Below are 16,257 nucleotides of genomic sequence, written 5' to 3' on the forward strand. Positions count from 1 at the left end.
GGATTTGGAGGTGGGAATGTGTCGTGGGTTGGAAAGAGCCTGTCAGATGTGGAATTATCCAATTAGCAATAATAAAGCCCTGACTTCAGGCAGGAACGACTAAGATGGGGACTCAAAGGACAGTTAAGAAGGACTTCCCTGGCGGTCCAGTGGTTAAAAATCTGCCTTGCCATGCAGGGGGTGCAGGTTCGATCCCTGGTTGGGGAACTAAGATCCCACGTGCCGCAGAGCAACTAAGCATGCACACCACAACTACCCAGCCTATGCGCCTCAGCTAGAGAATCTGGTTGTATGCCACGGTGAAAGATCCTGCAACTAAGACCCAACACAGCCAAATAAATAAATAAGGGGGGAAAAAAAGACAGTCGAGGGTTAGAAATAACAAAAGCTGCCAGTGACTGAGTTCACTCTGGGCCAGGCCCTACCAGGTCACGATCCTGCACTTTCTGGCCCTTTACAGAAACGCGGCCACCCTGACCTGGTCCATTAGCCTGGGCACTGGACCACACAGAAGTGAAAAGGGGTGTGGCTTGCTTCCCCACCTCTTCCCCACCTCCGTCATTACCTGTTGAGTTTGCCAGGTGGGAGGATCCAGGGTCAGTTGCTTGGGTTCCAAAGTATTGACGGACTTAGTGAGATGGCATCCTTTATTTTCTTATTGACTTCCTTTTTCTGGAATTTTGAAAAGTAATTTATACTATTGCATAAAGATTAAGAGCCCTGGATTCGGGGTGCCTGGGTTCTCCTCCTGGCTTGGGCAAGCCACCTCACCTCTCTGCGTTAGTTTTCTCACCTATGTCATAAGGTGGTATGGATTGAATTGAGTGAAATATATGGTAAGCTCTAAGAAACAGTGGCTGGCACCGAGTGTGCAGTAATTATAAAAATCGAATAATACAGAGTGTATAAAACATTAACCCCCTGCCCTGCCTCTGACCTTAGCAGCTTGCACATTTGTCCTTCCGTATCTCTCTCCACATGCAGGCACATGTACACAGGTGTGTGCATCTACATGTTTGTTAATGGGACCATAATATACTCCTTACTCTATAACTCTCTTTTTTCATCTTTTTTTATTTAATAACATATCAAAGACATCCTCTCCAGGTCTATATATGGAAATCTAATTCCATTCTTGGCTGGGTGATATTAGGGAGTTTTTACCCTTTCCTGTAGCTGCTGCTTTTTCAGGCTCTTTATGCACTTCAGGGGGAGGACTGGGGTGGGGGGCCTGGGCCTGGGCCCACCTTCTCTTGCTGCAGACATCGCCTCATCCTGTTAGACCTGGCTTCTCTCCTCATCTGGATCTCTCCCAGGGCTGTGGCCTCTGCATTTTGGCTTCAGCTGTCTCCCTTTGCTCAGCACTCCCCCAGACACGTATCCCACCCGTGTGTGAAGTCCATTGGGGGCATGGGTCCCTGTGTACATCAGAGGGCAAACATAGCTGGTGGGGTGGGGGACGCGGTGTTACCTAAACTCATATCTGCCTGTTGCACCCTTCCCCTAGTGCATGGCCCGGAAGTTAGGAGCGCAGGAGAGCTCGGCTCTGGGCTCCCCCTGTGACCTTGGGTCAAAACCCCTTCCTGTTCTGCGCCTCTCTTATGCTCCCTGTGAAAGGAAGCAGTTGGAGGGATTAGAAGCAAGGGTCTCCGGGGCTATCCACCAGTGTCCTGCCAGGAAGCTCAGGTCATCCCAGTCCTTGCAGGGCCACTACCCCCAAACCTGCTCCCCTGGGATTTCCACCCCTCCCCCACACCAGATCAAGGAGCAGCAGCAGCAGCTGCAACTGTGATTTGGAAGCTCATCTCTCTCCAGAACACAGCTCAATTTGTTGTTATTTTAAAGCTTTGGCGGGTTTGCTTCCCAATTCACTTTGGCTCAGGCTGTGATGGAGCCCGTGTCCTCTCAGTAGAAGGAAGCCGGGGTGGGGGGGGGCATGTGCTCCTGAGAGCTCCCTCTTCCTCTGATGATGCCATAAGCCCATCCATAGGCAAAAAAAAGGCAGTGATTATACCCATTTTCCAGATGGAGAAACTGCGGCTCAGAAGGATAACTTGTTCCTGTTGGCACAGCCAGAGCCTCACAGTTCCTCCTACCTCTTGCTTTAGAATTTTGCCCACATGTCGTTTAGGAAGTAAAGAGAGCTAGGGACTTCCCTGGTGTCCAGTGGTTAAGACTCTGCCCTCCCAATGCAGCGGGTATGGGTTCGAGCCTTGGTCAGAGAACTAAGAAAAGAGAGAGAGAAGGTGCTGTCTGGTGCTTGCCCATGGGGTGTGAAGGCCATTGGCTAAGTACTCCCAGTACTGGGGCAGGGATGGTAACCCCAACACCGAGGCTCACCATTCATGGTCGAGTGTGGTATCCCAAGCTCCCCCCGGACGCCCTGAGATGGCCGAGCAGCAGCTAGACACATGTGAGATGTTTGAGGTTGTTGAGTCATAAACTGGTTAGGATGAGGCCAGCCCCTCACTGAGTGGGCAGCGTCTCTGTAGGCCTGGGTTAGGGTTGGGGACACCGGCCAGGCTTCCCCGCTGAGAACTCTGTCCAGCACCCCCGACACCCTTGCCACCTCCCTCAGTGGTTCTTCTCCCGGGTCTGGTCAGTATATCGTCCGTCAAGAGTGCACCGGCAGCAGGAAGCCGTACTGGGAAATCTGTTTAGTGGCTGTTACCAGGAACAGTAATCTGGTGCAGCCTCCCGTCCTCTGTTGCAATAAATAACAGATAATGACATTTCCAGTCCGAGCTGTGGCCGGCGCCGCCCACGTGGCCCTCACCTCGCCGGCTGTGCCCCACAAGCTGCCACCCTTCACGGGGCCAGCGATTCTTCATCGCTCTTAAATTGCCCCTGTTTCTTCCTGCTGCGTCGTTTCCTGCACAGCTGTTTACTGTTCACTGACCTTAACTGGAGGTGGATTTAGCCTGTCCTGTTTCCCCACGGGGACACCAGGGCATGGCTCCTGCAGATGGCGGGGCACGGGGGAGCTGGCTCCTCACCCAGGATGCCCTTTAGGCTGGGCGTCCAAACCTGGAAAGAGCCAGGCCTTTGTCAGAGGGGCTTTTAAGCTCTCGTTCTTCCAAACCCTTTCCTCACCCTTGTCATCCTGCCTTCCATAGGAGGAATGACTCCCCCGGGTTACAGGTGGAGGAACTGAGGCTGAGAGGGGTCGTGACCTGCCAAGCCTTTCAGAGGTGTAGTTCTGCCCAAGAACCTCATCTGCCTGGCTGAGTTTCCAGGTGCAGACGGGAGTGTAGCCTGGGCGCCCCTGCAGGGTGTGAGGCCTGAGCACCAGGGTGCCATTACGGGGCCTCCCCACCCCGTTTCCTGACCCCCGACAGTGGAGTCTCATCTGTTTTCTAGCTCCTTCTTGGTCTTGCTCAAGTGTGGTGTTTTTTTTTCCCCCCTCCCACTAAAGTCTTCGGTGGCTCCCTAGTACCTTTAGAATAAAGTCTAACCACCTCCATGTGGTATCCAGGGCCCTCAGTCCATTCATTCCCTGAGCACAAGCTGCCAACTTCAGCAGCATAAGCAACCCACCCAGGCTGGGAGTTCCAAGGCCTGAGGATCAGACGTAACTCTACCTGGCCCAGACCTGTCGCCGCGCTCCCTGGAGCTCTGCTCCTGTGCATCACCAGGGTCCTTAATTGATCATTAGTGCTGTTGCTCCTGGAATGTTAAGAAGCCCTAGGGTGTTTGTTGAGGCTGCTCTATTTTTCAAATTTATATATATATATAAATATATAAAATTTATATATATATATATATCAGTTCTAATGACAGGCAGCTCCAATGACAGTTCCAAAGACTGGCTTCGAAGATATTTAAAATTTATATATATATATATATTTAAAATATATAAAATTTATATATATATATATCAGTTCCAGTGACAGGCTTCCAATGACAGGCAGTTCCAGTGACAGTTCCAAAGACTGGCTTTGAAGATATTTAATGTGTCCCAGGCTGTGGAGGTACACAGAGAAGGGAGAGGGTATTTTCACATAAAGCCATCTTTTGATAAAGATTTTTTTTTTATGTGAACCATTTTTAAAGTCTTCATTGAATTTGTTACAATATTGCTTCTGTTTTACATTTCGGTTTTTTGGCATGCGGGATCCTAGGTCTCTGACCAGGAATTGAACCCACAACCCCTGGTGGTGTTGTCCTAACCACTGGACTGCTAGGGAAGTCTGAAGCCTAACCTTTTGAGAGTTATGATGATTCCGGAGAGCCAGAGAAAAGGTGCTGACCCCTGGGACAGGTGGAGTTGCCGAGGGGCTGCATGTCCATGCAGGGCTGGTGCAAAGCCAGGGAACCTCCTGACTTTAGCTTGGGGGATCTCTGCTCACTTGGCTTCTGCTGGTCCCTGGATTGGCCTTCTCCAGCCTCCCTAAGACTTCCCCACTCCCCACCCTGTTCTCTTTGGCCCAGCAACTCAAGTGTGTTGTCTGGCTGGCTGTCTGCATCCGGCCTGGCCCTGTGGTTCTGCTCTGGGGCCCCTCCTGCTCCCTGGGTCCTGGCCCCCATGAAGACCCTTCCTCCTTTTATGCTCTCCCCCTCAGAACTCAAACATTAACGTCTCCTTTAGCCTAAACAAACATTTATTGAGCATCTACAGTGTGCCAAGCAGCAATCCAGGTTTCAGAGTGACCTCAGGAGTCAGGCCAAGCCTCAGCTCTCCTGAAACACCTGTCCTAGGGATGGTGAAACCAAGAGTAGACACACTCGGATTAACACTGAAAGATCACTGGTCTGCACGGCCTCTCACTTCCCTCGAGTGCCCCAGCTTCAGCCAACGCCACGTGCTGTCCCACCATTGTCTCTGTCCCCTGCCTTCCTCCCAAGCTCTGGTCTTGGGTGTCAACTGGGACCAGACAGCTCCTCCAAGGAGTCCCCTCGCACTGCAAGTATCAATGAGTCCAAAGCTAAATATTGTGGCAGCCGCTTGTCCCACTCTGCTGACATCACCACCATCCATCCTGTTGGCCGACTGGCAGCCTTGGATAAGCAGCATCCTTCCTTTTCCTCACCTTCCAAACCCAGCTAGGATCGGAAGTTCCATGGGCATCTGGGAATGTTCTGGAAAAAGAGCGTCTGCTGAGAATATGGAGGACAAATTGACCGTGAGTCACTGAATCTGTATTTTCAGCCAAGGCCCTTTTTCTGAAACTCAGATCTGATCATATCCCTCACCTCCTTAAAAGCCAATAGCAGCCCCCAGATGTCTACAGAATCTCAGTCCCACAACACGTGGTGCTTGTCAGTCAGACCCTCCTTCCCCTCCTAGCCAGCTACAAGCCAGGTGCCTGCTAAACTGGGGGATTTAAGCATGAACAACAATGTCCTATTTCTAAAGGGGGCACAGTCACAGGAGAGACAATTTCAGTATGATGCAGTTAATCCTCCTCTAGAAATCCCAACCCATGTTAGGAGTGTACAGGAAAGAGTAACTTGTACTTCCCCTGGGGAAAAATCAAGGAAGGAGTCATGGAGGAGGAGACATTTGCGTTGTTCCTGAAGGATGCATAGGAGTTCACTAGCCATGAGGCAGAGCCTGGGTGAAAGCATAGTGGCAAGGAAGTACCTAGAGTGTCAGGAACAGGCAGTGAGGCTTTAGGGGCTGGTGTGGTGGGCTTGGTGAGGCTGGAGAGCTAGGCGGGGGCCAGGGAGGAAGGCTCTCACATATGTGTGCATCCATCCTTGTGTCTCTGTGCCTCCAGCCTGTGAGCCTCACCGTGTTCTCCACCTAGTCCAGGAGCAGGACTTTAGGGAGTATTTGCTGAATGCTCTTGACATCATTGACTCAGCCTGCAGCTAAAGTGGCCCACCGAATTCTAGCGGGAGGGAAGGTGAAGGTTCACTGGAGGCCCCTGCCTGCCTTCTCATGGATATAACGAGCATTCCAAAAGCAGGGCTGAGGCTTCAGTCTTTGGAGACCCCTCCCACTGGCTGGTCACAGGTCCTAGGGCTACGGAATTTGGGAGCTAGGATCTACTTGGCACACCTGGCCAGGGGCTCCCTGCCTGGCCCTCCCTCCAAGGTGCATCTTTGTGGCAGCCCCAGAGGAGCCAGGCTTACCTATAGCCTTAGCTGGGGTGCTGCGAGAGGAACAGGGCATTTTCAGGACACTGGATATGAGGGTGGAAAACCAAAATGATCAGGCCTCTCCCTTGGCTGTGGCTCCCATAACAGAGCCTGGGCCAGGTGGCTACCAGGTGGCAGACACACCTCTGGGTGAGGAATTGTCTGTAGGAGGCCCCAGCCCAAAGCTTCAGGAAAACAGCAGTTGGTTATGCAACCAGGGCCGGGCTGGGGGAGGCTGGAGCTGGCTGTGTCTGGGGTCTTTAATGCAGTGAGTTTGTGTTCCCACGATGGCCAGGGTCTATCTCAGCCACATGTCTACAGACCACCTCTGTCCATAGGAGAACTCCATCCACTTCCTCTCTGTCAGTGAACGGGAGTAAGATCCCAGCCCAGCCTTCTACTAACTCCTCTTGTGTGACCCCAGACAGCTTACCTGGGCCGTCACTATTGAGAGACTTGTCCGTACGAAGCAGTCCCGCTGTGCCCAGAGCACAGTCCACATTATATAAGCTCCTGCTTTTATGACTGTGGACCTGGGTCCCCATCCCAACCCTGCCACCTCTTGGTGACATGAACTTAGCCAAGCCACCCAAGAGTTCTGGGCCTCTGATTCATCATTTAAGACATCCAGATCATAAAACCTCCCTCACAGGGCTGTTGTGAACATAAACCAGATTAAATGTGATAATGATAATGGGTGTTGAGCACTGAGCTGGGTGCCAGGCGTAGAGTAAGTGCTCAATAAATGGCGACTATTATCATTATTATGAGTCGTAACTCTAAGTAACCACTCGGTGGGGAGCAACGGGACATGAGCCTGCTTCCTCCACCACCTGGGCCCTCCTCTGTGCTGAGTCCCTCCTGGCCAGTATGGGGTCGGAGAGCTGCAGGCCGCCAGTGTGATGCAGTGGTCCTGGGAGACCATGGATCCAGGGATTCAGATGTAGCTATGTGGTCCTGTGGCTGAGAGGCTGGAGCACTCGAAGAGCTCAGTGGGGGCCTGGGTCAGTTCCAGGAGCAAGGGGTTTCTTTAGGGCTGGAAGGAGCTAACCAGGGGCCAGGAGCCTAGTGCTTAAGCTTAAGGAAAACTCGGTGTGGGTCAGGGAGCCCTCCGGGTGCAGTGGGCTTCATCCACCCTAGAGCTTCCTCCTTCAGCAGGCTGGCCTAGGGACAGGGCCCTGGGGTGCACAAAATCTCCCAAGCCTGGCAGATTTTATGAGGGTTGTGTCTGAGAACTCCTGATAGAACCGTTCACTGATTCCTTTTCTCTTTTTTTTATGGAAGTATTGTCAATTTGCAATGTTTCAGGTGTACAGCAAAGTAATTCTGTTACACATGCATATATATCCTTATTCTTTTTCAGATTCTTTCCTATCATAAGTTATTATAAGATACTGAATATAGTTCCCTGTGCTATACAGTAGGTCCTTGTTATCTATTTATTTTTATTTTATCTATTTATTTGGCTGTTCCAGGTCTTCGTTGCAGCATATGAGATCTTAGTTCCCCGACCACAGATTGAACCCAGGCCCCCTGCCTTGGGAGCAAGGAGTCTTAGTCACTGGATCACCAGGGAAGTCCCTATCTATTTTATATACAGTAGTGTGTATCTGTTAATCCCAGACTCCTAACGAATCCCTCCCCGCCCCCTTCCTCTTTGGTAACCTGAAGTTTGTTTTCTATGTCTGAGGCACAGTGATTTCCATCCTCACACACCCCTGGGAGAGTCAGTGCTGTTACCTGTCCCCACTGAAGACCCCATGAGACCCGAGGTCCCCTTAGAGGTCGAGAGGGACAAGTGTGGAGTCCCCACCGGGCCGCCTGGCCAGGGTCTTTGGAGCACCTTCGTTCAGCCTTTCAAAACCCAGGCTCTCTTTATGTGGAAACCTTCTACCTTTTTAAATGCTGTTTGAAATTTCAAAGCATTTTATGTTTGAAAAAAGTGAGCAGGACAGTCTTGGAAGCATGCAGTGAGGGACGCACCCCAGCCTGGGGGGTCTACATTGACCCCTCCCTGCCTGAGCCAGGCCGGCTCTGGAAACCATCCCCGGCCGTCCCCTCCAGCCCTTCGTCCTTTCCACGTGTGTGAGTGATTCATTTCCACTCTGTGTGCCCGCATCAGCCGGCTTCAGTCCCGGCAGGACTCAGAGCTGCTCTGTCCATGCAGGCCAGCCTTTGTGTGTCTCTTCCCCGGAAGGGGCTGTGTGCCCACGTGTCCTGAGAGATGCCTGCTGAAGGAAGGAGTGAATTCCTCGAGACCCACGTCTCACGCGGTCTCCCTTTGATCATATGTTATTAGATCTTATGATTTTTAAAACCTCCCTCTCAGTTTCAGAGTGAAAAACTGTCTCCACTCCTTTGCCCAAACTCTTGTTTGCAGCCAGGGCTGCCTCTGTTTGCCCTCCTGTCACCCACCCTGCGTGCCCGGGGTGCACGCTGGGGCCCGTCGAGACAGCTCAAGTCCTTGCTTCCCACGTTTGCCTGGAAAAGAGGCAAAAATCAAGCATGGGGGTCTCTGTTTTGAGAGGCGATGCTGAGGACAACCAGGACCAGGAAGAATTAATGGGGGTAGGTGGGGGTGGAGAGGCAGTGGTCCCCCCATTTCCTGGCGGCTTCATCCTGCCTGAGGTACCCAAGCCCCCATCAGACACACAGTGGGGCACGAGCATAGAGGTGATCCCAAAGCACATCTTAGGTGTGATTTCTCAGTCTGCGCTCATGAGTGTTCATCTTGAGCTCCTTCCATCTCCTTTTAAAACCTCCTCTCTACTCAGGATGCGGTGCTGACTGTAGCAAGTGGCAGGCGGGCGGAAGGAGGTATTTTGGAAGCGAATCCTGAAATCTGCAGTGCTGCCTTTCAGCTGGGAGGGGTGGCTGGCGGCTGGGGGCTGCCCAGGGTTGGGATTAGTAGGTGGTCCCCAAGTGGCATCAGTGGCTCATCTGGTGGTGAGCACGGGAGGGCCCACTCAGAGGAGGCAGCACAGGGAGGAGGCCGGCCCTGTGTGGGTTAGTGCACCTGCCATCCGCAGCCGGGATGCAGGACGGCTGCTTATCCCTGGCACAGGACTGGGGTGGAAAGCAGAGACTTGTCTTCCTTCTGAAACTCTTCTCTGGTCGCCTCCTGGCTCCTGTCTCAGGCCAAGCAGCAGGTGGCTGGCATTCTTAGAACTGTGCATCTTAGGGCCCTAGTGACTCTGTATTTGTAGTGGTCAGGGTTTGGGTCAGCCTGCCCTCTGCCCCACTGGCCCCCAGGCTGTGTCCCAATGACAAGAGGAGGGGCCTGGCACTACGCCCTCTCCCACTTGAGGCTTGACCGAATCTGGAGTTCTGGAGAAGGGGCCAGGGCCCAGGGAACCAGCCTTGCCTCCATTTGAGCTGCCAGGGAGGAAGGAAGGCTTGGATAAGTCTTGTCTGGGCTGAGACCTGGGGCTCAAACAGCATGGGGTTCACATCCCAGTTCCCTATGGTCAAGTTACTTAGCCTCAAGCCTCAGATCCCAAGTTTATAAAACAGGGACAATACCCACTTCCTAGGGTGGTTGTGAAAATGAAATGAGATTCTACATAAAACACCTACCTCAATGCTTGGTGTAGCAACCAGGCTCAATAAAGTATATAAGTATTTATAAGATGTATTGGGTTGGCCAAAAGGTTCACTCAGATTTGTCTATAACATCTTACAGAAAAACCCAAACAAACTTTTTGGCCAACCCAATACATCAGTATCTAGTTAAAGTCATTTGGCAACATGCCCCGGGTTTCAGATACCAAGTCTCTCTGTGGCAAGGAGGCCACGTGTAGCCCCTGCACTCCAGCCCTCCAGGCTGGAGATGAAGCCTGACTGATGTCTCGGAGTTGAGCAGGGCTGAGGCTGTGATCAGAGGGGTCGCTGACCCATTGGCACCAGCTACAGGGTCTGGGCATTGGAGGCAGTTGTGCACGTGATTTCAGCTTCTTTAATCCATCCTGACCCACAAAAATCTTGGTCTGGCCAAAAACTTAAGTTGGGACAAGTGATTTCGGGAAACATTTAGCATAAGCTTCCTTTAAATAGGAATTCTGCTTACCCATTTAAAATAGATTTTGATGTAGCACAATTCAATGTACATTTTGGCCCATTCCTTCCAGGTATTTTTATGTGCGTGTATTGACTTCTAGATAGCTACGAACACATATACATTTATATGGGAGAGAAACGCACTAGACTTTCTGTTTATAACTTGGTTTCAAAACTTCATTTATTGTGAACCTTGTTCCGTGTCAGTAAATACACGGTTCCGTCGTGACCGTTTTCACTTCTTTCATTTATATCATCATTTTTATTGCAGAGTACCTTTCTCCAAAATGCAGTCGGATTTTTCTTGCTGCTGAAAATTCAAATTCTAGCGCTGGGGACACGGTGGGTGACGGGAAGTGCGCATGCGTGGGCTGACTTCTTGGCGTTGTTCCTGCCTATGCCGTGATGGTTGTCTGGATATAGCCATTTCTTTCCCGGGCTTTCCTGGGGGGGCAGGGTGGGGACGGGGGAGCAACCACTCTGGGAACATCATTGCTGCCTGCTTCCTAGGGAGAGACCGTCTCGGTGACAAACTTCCGTTGGCTGAAACTCTTGGGCAAGTCCTTTTCCAGATGAATTTGGCTCATTCATCAAGTCCTCTGCTCGATGGGACCCTCAGTGGGGACAAAGGGCCGTGCCTTGTTCATCCTCCTCATTCCTAGAACATCGCCTTCCATCGAGTTGTTGAGTCAATGCTTATTGAATTGAAGCACCAAATAGTTTCAAATTAACCACCTTCATTATTCATTTCTGCACAGTGTGCATTTTTCCAGCCTCCTCGTATGGAACATTTGAGCACAATTTCATCTTTCTCTGGTTGGCCGAGCGTCGGGAACACCACTCTCTCTGTGATGGATGTTGATGTCGTGGTGAAGCCTTCAGGCTGCTGGGTACCAAGTGCCCTTGGAAGGGTGCGAGCCTTTTCGTTCCCTCCTACACGCAGGCACCGTGTCCACTCCCTTCTTTTTTTTTTAATTAATTAATTTATTTTTACATATGTCTCTTCCCTCTTGAACCCCTCTCTCACCGCATCCAACCCCTCTAGGTTGTCACAGAGTACTGGGTAGAGCTTCCTGTGTTATACAGCGGCTTCCCATTGGCTACCTATATTATATATGGACAGAGGGGCGTGGCAGTCACAAAAGAGCTGGACACAACTTAGGGACTAAACAACAATATATATGTTGGGATACTGCTCTTTCAATTCATCCCAGCCTCTCCTTCCCCCACCGGGTCCGCAGGTCTGTTCTCTACATCTGCATCTCTATTCCTGCTGTGCAAAATGAGGCACCTGTTCCCTTCTAGTTGGTGGCAGCTTGGGGACCCTGCCTTGGGCTTCCCTGATAGCTCAGTTGGTGAAGAATCCACCTGCAATGCAGGAGATCCCCGATTCAATTCCTGGGTCGAGAAGATCCCCTGGAGAAGGGATAGGCTACCCACTCCAGTATTCTTGGGCTTCCCTTGTGGCTCAGCTGGTAAAGAATCTGCCTGCAATGCAGGAGACCTGGGTTCAATCCCTGGGTTGGGAAGATCCCCTGGACAAGGGAAAGACTACTCACTCCAGTATTCTGGCCTGGAGAATTCTGTGGGCTGTATAGCCCATGGGGTCACAAAGAGTGGGACACAACTGAGTGACTTTCACTTTCACTTCTCACTTGGGGACCCGCTGTGGAGAATGGGGGCTCTGTGTGGAATGAGTCAGGGGCTCCCAGTGAGGACATGAAGGCCAGCCTGGAAGTGAGGTGCCCGAGCTCTGTGGTCTCCCAGACCTTGTCGCACCTTTGACTCTGGCCAGCAATGTGGGATGGTGAAGGTAATGATGTTGGATGGAGGGTGGAGTTCCAGAGAGTCTTGGGGTAACCAAGTAGCCTGGATTATGGGGATGCTGAGGAGGGCGCCCCATAGACCTTGGACCCAGTCTGCACTCACAGGTGGCCTGCAGGATATCCCCAGAGGAGGGGGGAGCAATCAGGAGTGGTCACGTGGAGGGCAGGGCACACATTCCTGCCCCCTACTCTTAGTAAAGGACCAGTGGTGTCATTTCCTCTGTGGGCAGGCCAGCCTGGCTTCATGCTGTACACTTAAGAGTGAGGCCAACTGGCAGCTTTCCCAACCCCCACCCCCACCCCAACACTGCACCCTGGACGAGGCTCTTCCTGGTCTGGTCTCCCATTGCCCCACCAGTCAGCATCACTCAGCATGGACCAGGCATTCCTTGCCCCCAGCTGCCAAGTGAGTATTTCCTGTCTCTGTGTGTCTTTTCCCCCAAGCTGGTCAGCACAATTCCAGGAGGGACCCCCTCTTGCCTTCTCAGGTGTAATATTAAAAGTAGCTCTTCTTGGAGGACTTCCCTGGTGGTCCAGTGGCTAAGACTCTGTACTCCCTATGCAGGGGCCCAGGTTCAACTCCTAATCAGAGAACAAAGTCCCACATGCCAAAACTAAAACCCAGCACAGCCAAATAAATACATTCATTAGATATGTTTTTTAGTAGCTCTTTTTTGCTCCTTCGTTTATTCTACGACAATTCATGATGCTGCTACTGGAACCAGGAGGATGAAGAGAAACAGGCATGGCCTCTGTCCTCCAGGAGCTCACAGCCTGGTAGGGGAAGAGACTGTAGTTACATAGCCAGGAGGATGAGGATGAGATCTCAGTGGAGGAGAAGAGACAAGAGCCTGGTAGGAAAGCTCCAACTGGGTAAGAAGTCAGACAAGGCTTCCTTGAAGGAGCTGTGCTTTTGCCGAGGTCTGAAGGATAAGTAGGCTGATAAGCAGAGAGTGTGACCAACTACATCCCAGATGGAGCAAGCAGCAGGTGCCAAGGTCCGGTGCAGGAAAAGCAGATAGAGGGCCTGAAGTCAGGTCAGCATGGCTGGGGCTGGAGAGTAGAGGGCCAGGCGGTGGAGCAGAGGGAGAGGGGTGCGAGCTGAGGCCACAAGGAGGTAGGTGTGGATGTGGAGGGGGCGGACAGTTTGAGTGAGATTTAGAGTTCTTGGAGATGGATTATTTAGGTGGGTATGAGGGAGAGTGAGGATCAAGGATGATTCTGGGTTTGGGCCTATATGATTGATGGGTGTGGTATCCTTTACTGAGATGGCCATGCAGTACTCTGGTTACTGCCTGGCTTCTTACCGTGTACTGTGCTGATGAGCACTTTTGTGAATCAGCTCCCTTGATCCTCCCAGAGGTGGCATGCACCTGCTTGTTACCACCGTTTTCAGGACAAGGAAACAAAGCCCAGAGAAGGTTAGTTGCAAGTCTAAGGTTGCCTGAAAATGGCAGACTCTGTGCTCTCCTGCCCCAGAGCCTGTATCCTGTGGCCACACCCTGAGCCACCCCCCCTTTCCCTGAGCATGTTCTGGGCCGGGATGCACCTTTGCAAAAGGAACACATGGAGCATGTGAGTTAGGCCCAGAAGGTAGACTTGGTTTGTCTAATGCTCAGACACAGTTTCAGGCTGCAGGAAGCATGAGACGGTCAACCCCTAGAAGCCAGCACTCACTTGCCCAGGGCAATTCCGCTCAGTGAAAGCCCACTCGGCAGGGAAGCTAGTGCCTCCCCCAGGCCTGGCTGTCCTTGACATGACTGCAGTGTTCCCTTTGCACTGAGTTGATGTGGTGGCTGGCTCACATTCCCTCATCTACACAGGGTCATGGGGATGAGCAAGAAAAACAGCCAAGTGGCTTCAGCACCTCGTTCCTCTCTTTACCCCGGGGAGGAGGGGCCCATGTGTGTTTCCTGAGGCCCAACTTATGGGCTTATGGGGGGCCCTGTCCTCGAGGTAGAAGGGTTGGGGCGAACTTTGGGAAGGGCAACAAGAGGCAGCTCTAGGCGGGGAGGGAGATCTCCAAACCAGGTCAGGGCTGATGACTTGGAGCTCCAGGCGGACAGTCTGCGGGCCCCCAGAGAGGCCAAGCCCCAGCCTGGCACAGATCCCAGCCCAGGTCTGGCACAGGAGTGGCTGGGCCCCACAGCACCCAGGGGACCCTTCCCAGTCACACTGCACTGCCAAGACCCCAAGCCTGAGATCTTCGTGAGAGCCAGGCCTAATCAGACTGGGGTGGACTGTCCTGCCAACCTGGAGGGAGCTGAGCTTGGAGCCGGTTACAGTGTATTTGGAGAAATCAAAGAAAAGTGATGTCTCTTGTACCTGAGCATCAAATGGAGGCCAGCGCAGACACCACCCCCCCATGATGTATCATAGCTCCCCTCCTGCCACGAACTGGCTCCCCACTTCCTGAGGCTCAGCCTCCCCATCAGGTGGTGACAACATGCTCGGGAAAGCCAAGCTGGTGACATTTCCCTCTCGGCAGAGAGGTGTGCTCCTTGCTCAGTTGGCAGCCTGCAGAAAAGGCCAAGCCAGGGATCCAGCCTTCCCTTAGGGGGAGGGGGAGGGAGAGAGCTCCCCACCCTGCAGGGACCAGGCAGCTTCCAGGCGGCAGAAAGACTGATTGATTAGCTGGTGTGACTGTTTTGTAAGGAGGACACACTGTCCCCTAATCAGACTCTGACGGGTTAGCCGGGACGAGGTTTCAGCCCCCGCCAAGTCCCCTTCTTCTCCTGGTGCGTTTCATCTGGCTTTTCCCACTGCTGCTTGTGGCTGTGCATTTGGAGGAAGCAAAATACGCATTTAGAAGTGATGAGCTTAAGCAATTCTGTAGAAGGAAAAACGCCGCAGAAACTAGGTTCTGGCTACTTATGTGTCCGGAGGCTATTATATAACAGCTCGAGAGGCAGACCTGAGTCTGTTCCTTGGTGTGTGAACGTGAGGACTTTCTCAAACTACTCCCTGCAAGATGGGCCCACTTATGTATGCTGGGGTGGCTGGGATGGGTAAGTGAAGGGCCTTGGCATCAAGGAAGTGCCTAAGCGGGCACTGGTATTTCTCACTACATCATCGCCTCACCTTGTCAGGCACACGAGTGAGTTTTCTGCGTGGTTATATCCATGTATATGTTCTCTTTGTTGAATAGCATCATTCCTGCCCGCACTTCCAGGGGCGATGCAGCCTGCCTGTGAAGGCCATATCCTGGTTGTGTTTGCTCCGCCTCTGGTACTGGGCGTTTGGGTTGTTTCCAGTTCCTTGCTGTTGAACGTCATGCAGCTGTGACGCTCAGCAAGCTTATTTCTTTGATGTGATCCCAACAGGATGTACTTGTTGGGGGTGAATTTCTATCGCGGCCATCCAAGGAACGGTATGCATCCTTGGTGCCCCACAGCCAGCTGCTGGGTTCAGATGATCTGTGTCCTTCGGGTCATCTCCCCTTGGGGCTCTGAAGCAAAAACCGTGCCCTCGGAAGATGACGAGGGCTCCTGGGTGATAGTTTTCCCAGCCCCTCAGCCGGGGAGGAAGGGACTGAGTATTTACATTCCTGTGTCCTCTCTCTCGTAGAAAGTCTGCACCAAATGCGGGATCGAGGCCTCTCCCAGCCAGAAACGGCCCCTGTGGTTGTGTAAGATCTGCAGTGAGCAGAGAGAGGTAGGGTACCCAGGGCAGTGGGGTGCGGGGAGGGACCGGTCAGGTCGGGGCGGGGCACACTGGCACTGGGGGAGGTTCATGGCTGGTTGCTTAGAGGGGCTTCGCAGGAGGTCAAGGAGGGTGGCCTACCCAGGGCAGCCAGGGGCAAGGGTGGGGAGGGGCAGTCTGCTGGCTTGGCGCTCCCCAGCATAGCGGCCACAGTGGGCCCGAGTTCTGCTCTGCCTGGGGTCCTTGGTTTCCTCAGGGAGCCCCTCGCACTGAGTGTAGGCGCAGGTGACATTTGCGGGGGGCTGTATTTATCATAACAGAAATGGCTGCTCCGGGTTGAAGGTTTCCTCTGGGCCTGGCACCACGCGAAGTCCTTTACATGCAGGAATTCATTTCATCCCTGTGCAACCCCATGTGTGTGCTCATGCTTCAGTCGTGTCTGACTCTTTGCGATGCTGTGGGCTGCAGCCCGCCAGGATCCTCGTCCATGGGATTCTCCAGGCAAGAATACTGGAGTGGATTGCCACGCCCTCCTCCAAGGGATCTTCCCAACCCAGGGATCGAACCCAAGTCTCTTGCATTTGCAGGCAGGTTCCCAGCGCTACCTGGGAATCCCCCATGCAACCCCACAGATGAACGCTATTATCAT

At 52.6% G+C, this 16,257-nt stretch overlaps 1 protein-coding gene across 7 annotated transcripts in view; it reads left to right on the forward strand.

The window, feature by feature from the left end:
- RPH3AL (rabphilin 3A like (without C2 domains)) overlaps positions 1–16,257 on the forward strand; it is a 139,330-nt gene that overhangs the window by 70,112 nt on the left and 52,961 nt on the right. For 6 of the 7 annotated variants that reach the window (XM_070772811.1, XM_070772813.1, XM_070772809.1 and 3 more), the window contains exon 5: positions 15,534–15,620. The exons of the other annotated variant lie outside the window; for it this stretch is intronic. In XM_070772811.1, the coding sequence (XP_070628912.1) occupies positions 15,534–15,620 (87 nt within the window). The remainder of the gene's footprint in view (positions 1–15,533; positions 15,621–16,257) is intronic. 7 annotated transcript variants of the gene reach the window in all.

The sequence above is a fragment of the Bos indicus genome, chromosome 19 (genome assembly GCF_029378745.1).
Source record: "Bos indicus isolate NIAB-ARS_2022 breed Sahiwal x Tharparkar chromosome 19, NIAB-ARS_B.indTharparkar_mat_pri_1.0, whole genome shotgun sequence".
NCBI lineage: Eukaryota > Metazoa > Chordata > Mammalia > Artiodactyla > Bovidae > Bos > Bos indicus.